At 37.5% G+C, this 9,620-nt stretch overlaps 1 protein-coding gene and 1 pseudogene across 1 annotated transcript in view; both read right to left on the bottom strand.

Moving 5' to 3' along the window:
* Window positions 1-6,062, bottom strand: part of LOC107681219 (probable ATP-dependent RNA helicase DDX31) — a 17,884-nt pseudogene extending 11,822 nt beyond the window's left edge.
* Window positions 6,063-7,821: 1,759 nt separating this feature from the next.
* The window catches only part of ak8 (adenylate kinase 8), a 27,357-nt gene continuing 25,558 nt past the window's right edge, over window positions 7,822-9,620 (bottom strand). The window contains exons 13-14 of the mRNA XM_016477437.1: window positions 9,292-9,372; window positions 7,822-8,768 (exon numbers count right to left, since the gene is read on the bottom strand). Coding sequence (XP_016332923.1) covers window positions 8,528-8,768; window positions 9,292-9,372 — 322 coding nt within the window. The 3' untranslated portion in view covers window positions 7,822-8,527. The remainder of the gene's footprint in view (window positions 8,769-9,291; window positions 9,373-9,620) is intronic.

The following is a 9,620-nucleotide window of genomic DNA, read 5'->3' as shown; positions in this document are numbered from 1 at the left end:
ATCACAATGAGAAAAACCAAAGAATATATTTCTGATGTGCAGCAAAAGATAATTGGTGAAAATTCCCATTTCCACCATCAGGGCAATAATTAAGAAGTTCCAATCAACAGAAAATGTTATGAATCTGCCTGGAAGAGGACATGTGTCTATATATATCGTCCTAATGCACGGTGAGGAGGAGAGTTTGAGTGGCCAAAAACTCTTCAAGGATTACAGCTGGAGAATTGCAGAAAAAGGTAGAGTTTCGGGGTCAGAAAACCTTTTAAAAAATCATCAAACAGCACCTACATCACCACATGTTGTTTGGGAGGGCTTCAAGAATAAAAAAAAAAAATCAAGAAAAGAAAATGCTTTCACCAAAAAACAATCTCCAGCATATGCAGTTGTCAGACACGACTGGAATTTCAAACAATTAGAGAAAAACATTTATTTCATAATGATATTTCCCCCCCATTTTAAATTCTTATTCTCCAATGAAAAGTTAGTTTTTTGAGAATTTTTTTAATAAAAGGATTAACAATGCAGATTTTTCATAGTCTTCTTTGATCACATTTACCAATGGTACCAACAATTCTGACCACGTGTGTAACATAGTAACTGAATGCGTTAATTAAAAATGTGTTTATAATATTTTAACCTTTTGACAACTGCATATTTTCTCTTATAATTGGTATTTTATCAATTTTATAGGTTTAACAAGATCTTACAATTTTAAAATAATTTTATGTATTTCTGGAACCTGAGCAAACAGGCCCTCAGGTATGAATAAACCTGGCTGGGAGTCACTGCTCTAGGCTGCAGTCATGGTCAGTTACCATACAAATGGCGCTAATTTGAATGACTTACCGTGCACAGCAGAACACCAGTTTTACACAGAGAACTCCTGGAAGACTTCAGTGCGCTCCTGAAGGGAGAGAAACAGGAAAGTTCACAAAATAGTTGCCATTATGTTTTTAAGGTGGTCAAACACTGTACAAAAGAGAAACACTTGAGCTTAATCTTTAATTACAAAGTTATACGAGACAATATTTCAGCAAAAGAACTATCTGCATTTATATCAGTACAAAAGATGAGGTAGAAACATGGATGAGAGCCCATCTGAAGATGGGATGTCCGACAGCTCCTCTCTCTTTTCCTGCATGGAGCACAATCTGTTGTGTGCTGGAACAGCTGCCCGTCTCCTGCAGCTCTCCTCATCGGAGGAGACGTCCAGAGCTCAGCCTGTGCTGTCCCATTACCAAAACCATCCATAACACTACAGGCCAGCCCCACACCCAGACCTGCTCTCTCATACATCTGACCAAGAGACTTCAGAATCCCCTGCCCTTCCAGTGCCATATGGGTGACCCACGGCAGCTCCATTTATGTGGGGGTGATGGTGCAGGCTGGACAGTGGCAGGATGCAGTTCCCCTGACACTGCCACAGGGCACCGACTGCTGCTGTTGCCTGAAAGCCAGCTGGCCGAGGGCCGGCGGACCCCACCGGTCAACCAGATCATGATGGTCTAACCTAGTGTCATATGTTGCTAGTGATTCTGGATGCTTTTAAGAGACATGGTCATTTTAGCAGAAGAGACGCATGGGCTCGATTAATGTGTGTTGCAGTCTGGAATACACTACATGACTTCTGCTCAGATTTTTGCATCAATTTACAGTCTGGAGCAATTGATGCTGGTTGCCCAAAGTTAAAGGCATTCTGCAGCTTTGAACTGACAGATTTAATAGAAAATGGCATAGAGTATTATGGTCACAGACTCAAGATTTTTTACCTTCAGGCTATGACTCCATCTAGTCAGAGGATATCAAACATGTTTGACATTTTGATTCAATTTTAGAACACACATTGTGTTCATTTGTCACACATCTAGCAATAAGGTACGTGATTTTGCTGTATTTGGAATGACTTGAAAGACTGGTAGTATGTGATCCTCAGCCCATTTTTTCTCTGTAACTTTTTATAAAGTCGGCAAGTGCATGATGCCTACTGTATTAAAAATCTGTTCATATTCTAAAAGTCGTGTAGTGTATTCCAGCCTTAAGGTAAAATCTGAATATTTAATTGCTGACTGAATAACAAAAGTGAGGCTATAAAGGACAGATGCATACTAGCTTGCCATGTATATAAATACAAAATAAATTTTATAATTTATATACATTAAATATCCACCTTATATAACTATGTTTTTTGTTAAAGTCTTTTCAGAATTTTGAAGACTGGAAGACACTGAAGACTGGAGTAATGGAAGCTGAAAATCTAGCTTTGTAATCACAGGAATAAAATTTCAAAATATATTAAAATAGAAAATAATTATTTTAAATCTTTGTAATATTACACAATATTAATTCCCAATATCATTCTTTATCGTTACTATTTTTCAGATTATAGAATAATAGTAAAGTCATCAAAACTATAAAATGCCTGAAAAGGAAGTATGGGAATCATGTAGGGACCAAAAAACAAACAATTAAATCCTGTGTCCTTTGAGGGAGTGGAACTGCATTCTGTGAACAAAACCTTGACAATCATTATAACTGGACTTGACACATAATGTCTCACCTCTTGTCTCATGTTGCCGTGAAGCCTGTAGAAGTTAAGGGATGCTGAGGTATGTTTGGTTGATGAGGTGCTGGGCTTCTCACAGAGGATTGCAGTAAAGAGAGTAAGCAGAAATTCCACAGCCTCACAGCTGGATATGAAAACGATCAGCTTCTGCCGCTGCTCAAACTATGTACAAAAACACAATAAAATACTCAAGTCCAGTGACAGCTACTGTGCATGTAACATGAGCAAATTACTTTCTTTGTTACAGTAAGCTCTAGCAGTAACAACATTGTTGGTTATCTGTTAAAATATTTTGGTAATTGGGTCACACTTGATTTTAAGGTCCAATGCTCATTATTAACTATGACTTTTGCCTCAATAAACTCCTAATTTGCTGCTTATTAATTAGTTAGTAAGGTAGCTGTTAAGTTTATGTATTGGGTAGGATTAAGGATGTAGAATATGGTCATGCAGAATATGTGCTTTATAAGTACTAATAAACAGCCAATATGTTAATAATAGGCATACTAATAAGCAACTAGCTAATAGAGAGAATTGGTCCCTATACTAAAGTGTTACCGGTAACTGCACTACAGTTCAAACATTTAGGGTCAGTAAGAATTTTCTGAAAGAAATTAATACTTTTCTTCAACAAGGATGCATGAAATTGATCAAAAGTGACAGTGAAGACATTTATAATGTTTCTTGAGCACAAAATCAGCATATTAAAATTATTTCTGAAGGATCACATGACGCTGAAGACTAGAGTAATGGCTGCAGAAAACATCACTGGAATAAAATACATTTTAAAATGGAAAACTTTCCAGCTTACTTCTTCCCATATTTGTTAGATTATAAAATGCTTAAATAATTCACCAGGCCAAACTGAAATGACTTGAGGTGATCTACAGCATAACACAACAAGACCACTGAGCGTTAATAACTGGGCTTTAACATATGGTGTCCTGTACCTTGCATTTGGCCAGAATAAAGGCAGCCAAACAGACCAGGTGGAGTTTGCTGGGCACCACCACAACGTGCTGCTGCAGCCTCTCAGGCACAGCATAGCTGTCTGACAGAGCCTGAGGGGCTGCCTGGGGACACACTTCAACTGTCTCCTCTCTCCCCTCTGACACATGGATACTCACGGGCTCCTTCATACTGATACTGGCTAATCGGGACAGTCCTGGACGTGAAGAGAACAGGATCAGCATAAACGGTTGCACACCTATGTAGATTGTCACCAAAACGCTTTTGTGATCAAAATGTTGTGAAAGAAGTTTTTGTGACCTAGCACTACGAAAATAGGAAGGTGTTATAAGAGGCTCAATTTCAGTTTTCAATGGGATAAAGAGCCTGCTCTGTCATGCAAAGAAGAGAAAGACTGGACTTGAGAGACAAAATCTCCTGTCAGCTCATCCTAGTCTCCTAGTCTGTTTCCACTAGAATAAAGCCAGTACGGTACCTCCCATAGTCTAAAAGCGAGCGCTTATGCCACTGTCTCACTTTACATCCAGACACACTCTGAACAGTGGTAGTGAGTGGACGACGATCTTACCCTCGGTGAGCGTGGCTGAAAGCAGCACATTCTGCCTGGCAAACCCAGTGGCATTCAGAGCATTCAGAATCACAGTCAGATCTTTCTCAAAGCCCAAATCCAGAGTCCTTCAAAACAGCATGGATGAACTAATCGTAAATACACATAATACTGATACGGCTTCAAATTATGGCAGCAAGAACTAATAAAGTAAAAGCCAAATGATCAACACCAAATTTCTTTGTCAATTATTCAGGTATTTCACACTGTGAACTGATAAATTACACTTTAAAGTAGTAAAAAAAAACAAAAAAATTTTAATGATTAAGAAACCACTTTTACTTTTGAGTAGTAGAATAGTAGTATAATATCCAATTAATAAGATATTAATAAATAAACAATTAGCAGATTAAAGGTTAACAAATTTGTTGTTAGCTACAGCCCTAATGTAAACCACACCATTTCATTCTCAGTTCAAATCAGCAAACAATTTATTTATTTGTTTATTTATGTTTTAAAGCCATATCAGCAACAATGTCTATATTCATGGTAACATTAACAGTATCATTTCAATAAATCATTTACAATAATATAACATTTTCTTAAGCAGCAATCACTATACAAATAACATACAAATAACAACAATGGTACTGATAAAAATCATATAATTACATTTTATTTACATGAAACATGGCAGGAAACCCACCTGATCCAGTCTGGGAGCGCACAACAGCATCTTTACCAGACATCAACACTGGTATGGTTTTTTTCTGGACACTAAAAACACAGATGAACATGAGAAAAATGCAAAGAGGTGGACAATAAAAGGTAAGACGAAGCTACAGTACCTTGTCATGCTGGTCACATTCAACACCTTATGGAGCGTCGCCACCTGTAAAACAGTTTAGATGAGGAGAGAAATGTATGACTAAAGACAGCAGAAGCGATTTAGTTGTGAGATTTGTTAAGCGATATTGAGATTTGTTCCTACCAGATGAGGATGTAGATTGAGTTCTTCAAACATGTTGCTGGTGAAGACTTTCTCCTTTACTTGATTTACAGCAGGACTGGGAGAAAAAAAGGACAAGTAAATTGCACGTAAATGTCAATTTTGAGAAAGACCCCAGTCCATTCACACAAGCTCAAATGTGTTGCATCTACCTGAGGACATCAGGGATCTCTGGGTTGTTTCTGAAGAGAGACGATGTCTTGATAAATGGTCTGCCATGGTCTCCATGCTCTTCGGGAGCTTTCTTTGGAAATGTTTTCACCTTTGATGGGGACTTTGCGGGAGAGTTTTCTCCCCGGTCCGCGTTCTCCTCTGTGTCTCTATTATTACTCCTCTGAGAGGGGCTTCTGGGGGTTTGCGGCTTTTGCTTATGTGTGTGCTGTTGACCAGTTTGATTAATCTTCCTCTGTTTGGAAGCGCTGCTCTCCTGGGGCTCAAAGACAGCCTTCCTCTTTGATTCTCGCTTTTTCTTTAACATCAACACAAAAGGTACAGCACTTTAGAATCAGGCTGAAAGAAACTTGTGTGTAAACCAGAGTAACGTTACATCAGTGTGTAATGAAAATGACAGCAACAACATAGGGAGCAGGACTGACTCACCTGTGCCCATTTCTCTGCTGTTAACAGAGGTCTTCGATTTGTCTTTTTGTGAAACGTTACCGGAGCTGAGGAGATGTTGAGCATCAGCACGTCCTCAGCCATGACAGTAAGCAGGCTATAAACGCCTATTAAAACAGGTGCTGTAGTAGCTAAATAACTATAACTTACTTCACTCGCACAGACACGTCAGACTACTCATAAGATGATAAATGGCTCATTATCCTTCGTTTGAATGGCGGAAATGTATGTTTGCAAGTGATATTCACTTTAAAACCGTAGAAACACACCACAAACAGCTGTACATATATGAGGTGAAGTTCCACACGTGTTTTTCCTCCGTCCACCACGTGAGGACATTTCCGGGTAGGCCGTTACCAAAATAAAAGTCCCGTGGCTTTTTTGGCGACTCGAAGGTCATTTAACGCATCTTATTTGAGATATAGTATATATAGTAATATGTTCTGCTGCTAATTATGTGCAGTTGCTTGAAGTTGCTTGTTTTTGAAAGTGTAAACATTTTCAATAACTGTTTTCTTTAATACAAAATGTTTACACCTTAATTAATATAATATTACATCACATTTTTTAAAAGTTGTTGAGGAGAAACATTATTGATTTTGTGTTTTAGCATTTTAATTAAGTTGGATTATTTTTATATAATTTAATTTCAATTATTGTAAATCATCCTGCTGCACCCTTAGAAGTTTGCTGAGGCCTCTTGCTTAGAACAATTAAAATATTATAAGATACACATTGCAGCCCATTGATACCATAACCCTAATCAAATTATGGTTTTTATTAAAATTCTCATTGTTTTCTTTTATTTCTACTTTTCTTCAAGCTTACTCTTAATTAATACAGAGTATTAGGACAATACTTTCCTGTATTTAGATTTAGATTTCAGTGGAATAAGAACTCAATGTCATCTGCAAAAAAAATAATTTTGTTATATTGTATACTTGTATACATTTTATGGCATAAAGATGTTGTGAGGCCTTTTAAAGGGATAGTCCACCCAAAAATTACTATGAAAATTCTGTCATCATTTATTCATATAATTTCAAACCTGCATGACTGACTTTCTGTGGAACACAAATAAAATATTTTGAAGAATGCTGTTTTGGGTCCCATTTACTACCATTGTATTTTTGTCCATACAATGGAAGTCAACGGGAACCAAAAATAGTTTGGTTACCAACATTCTGTATTCCAGAGAAGAGACAAAGTCATACAGGTTTTGAATGACATGAGCGTGAGCAAATGATGACGAGTTTCATCATTGGGTGAGCTATCCCTTTAAGCACCTTTTCTCTCACATTGAATAAGCTTAAATATGAATGTTTCTAGCATTATAAAAATCCCATCTCTTTTTTTTCCCTACATAGAACAGATTTGAAATAAAACCTTTGTTCAGAGTATAAACAGATTAGGGTGCTACAGAACCAGGGGGAGCTCAGGGAATACTTCCTCATTCAGACACATTTCATTTTTGTAGCCCCCTCTCCCTTTGGATCTACACTGGCCCTCATGTTTACATATTCAGAGGAGATGCATATTCTGGACCTCATCTGCTGTAATTAAGTCAGAGTCTGCCTGTCATAGCACACTATCTGAGGGGAATTTAAAAATCAGCCTGTTAACATGTTCCTCTAACCAGTGTACTTAACTCCTTTCCCCCCCAGTGGGAGTCATCCAGTGACCTCAAAGAAAGGAAGAGAGAAGGAGAGCGAATTTAATAATCAAAGCAGCATCGACTGGTTTCCTTAGCATAAGACCACTGAAGCGGGACTAATACTGCCCACCACAAAGGGTCTGGCCAGTCTGCTTTTTCTCGCTATGTTAATTAAACATACGTTGAATTAGCAGGTGCCATGCACTCCCATGAGTTCACACACGGTCAGATGGCAAGAATGACTACATTGGTTGGGTAATGTATTTTTCCCATGAAGAATTTGGAGACATGGCAGCATTAATTAAAATATAAGATAAAAAATGATGACCAAGAAAAGATAACCCAGTCAAATTTATAAGTAATTTATTAAGTAGCCTATCAGACTTACAAAGTGTACAAGATGAAATGAAAATTAAAACTAACATTTAATCCAACAACAACATTTTTTTTTTCGTGCCATCTCAGAAGTTTATGGCTTTCTTTCTTTTGTGGAACACAAATGGTGATTTCTAGAAAAACAATCCATCTCTGTGTATTCATATAATGTAAGTGGATGGGACCATCAAAGTTGATGCAAATCACATGAAACACCGGCGGATGAATCAATGTCTTCTGAAGAAAAACAATAAGTGTGTGTGTATGTGTGAGAAAATATTAATATTTTAAACTTTTATATAAACATAAAACTATAAACCATTGCTGCCAACTGTCTTGCATCACCTCTTGCATGAGTTTCACAATGGGCGTATGTCTCGCTTCACAACGTGCTGGAGTTTACATCAAAAGTAAACTCATGAACCTGCGTTTGATAGTTGTCTAGAGTGGCCAGAAGCAATGGTTTATAGTATAAAAAGTTGAAAATATTACTATTCTTCTATTCACACACTTTTCATTTTAATTTCAGAAGACACTGATTCATTCACAGGGGTTGTATTGGATTACTGTCATGCTAATTTTGTGTGGATTTTGAAGCATCAGCTTTGAGGGTGCCATTCACTTGCATTATATGGACTCAGAGAGATGGATTATTTTTCTAAAAATCAAATTTTTTGTTTAGCAGAACAAAGAAAGTTCTACACCTTGGATGGCATGAGAGTGAGTAGATGATGAGAGAAAATGTTTTTGGGTGGAGAATCCCAATAACAGTGTTTAGCGCTCAAATGTTACTCAGTAAGTCTGGACTTTAGGTAGTCGGCCTACTAGCCTACTCTCCAGTGATTCAAACACAGTGTGTGGGTCCTGGTCAGCGCTGATGTACACTGCCTGTGGGTAGATGGCCTGCAGGTCCGCTGCATGGTTCCAGTACTCCTTAAGCCTCTTTTGCAGCTGTGCCTCTGAATGCCGCGGGTTAAATCGAAGCCGGGACTGAACTTCCGGACCAGGAGCAGGTTTATATATGCTGTGATACCTGCAGAGTTTAAACACAACATTCAGAATGCAGATATGTGACCCTGGACCACAAAACCAGTCGTAAGTCACACGGGTGTATTTGTAGCAATAGCCAACAAAACATTGTACGGGTCAAAAATTATCGATTTTTCTTTTATGCCAAAAATCATTAGGATATTTAGTAAAGATCATGTTCCATTAAGATATTTTGTAAATTTCCAACTGTAAACATATCAAAACTTAATTTTTGATTAGTAATATGTGTTGCTAAGGACTTCAGTTTGACAACTTTAAAGGCCATTTTCTCAATATTTAGATTTTTTTTGCACCCTCAGATTCCAGATTTTCAAATAGTTGTATCTTGGCCAAATATTGTCCTATCCTAACAAACCATACATCAATGGAAAGCTTATTTTATTCAGCTTTCAGATGATGCATAAATCTCAATTTAAAAAAATTTACCCTTATGACTGGTTTAGTGGAACCTAAAGGAAAGGATTCTTTACACACATTTACAATGCACTAAGCAGATTCTTTCTCACCATTCTCCAGTCACAGGATCCAAACCCCTAAGTGTTACCCTCTCGATAGCAATGTCATCAGTCATCTCCAGGAAGAAGACCCTAGAGGGGAGAGAGGCAGAGATCATGTGGAAGTCTGTTATGATACCTGTGATCCTCTCAAATCGACCTGAGTAAAAAAAGTTGCTTGGTAAAGGTATTAAATGCCAAAGACATTAAAGGGTTAGTTCACCCAAAAATGAAAATTAGCCCATAAAATACTCACCCTCAAGTCATCCTAGGTGTATATGATTTTCTTCTTAGTTAAATAAAGTTAAATAAAAAGCGCCCATACATAAAAAAAAAAGTGT

Source organism: Sinocyclocheilus anshuiensis, unplaced genomic scaffold (assembly GCF_001515605.1).
Source record: "Sinocyclocheilus anshuiensis isolate Anshui unplaced genomic scaffold, SAMN03320099.WGS_v1.1 scaffold1495, whole genome shotgun sequence".
NCBI classification, from domain to species: domain Eukaryota; kingdom Metazoa; phylum Chordata; class Actinopteri; order Cypriniformes; family Cyprinidae; genus Sinocyclocheilus; species Sinocyclocheilus anshuiensis.
The sequence above is the reverse complement of the archived record's forward strand: the minus strand, read 5'-3'. Positions and strand labels throughout refer to the sequence as shown.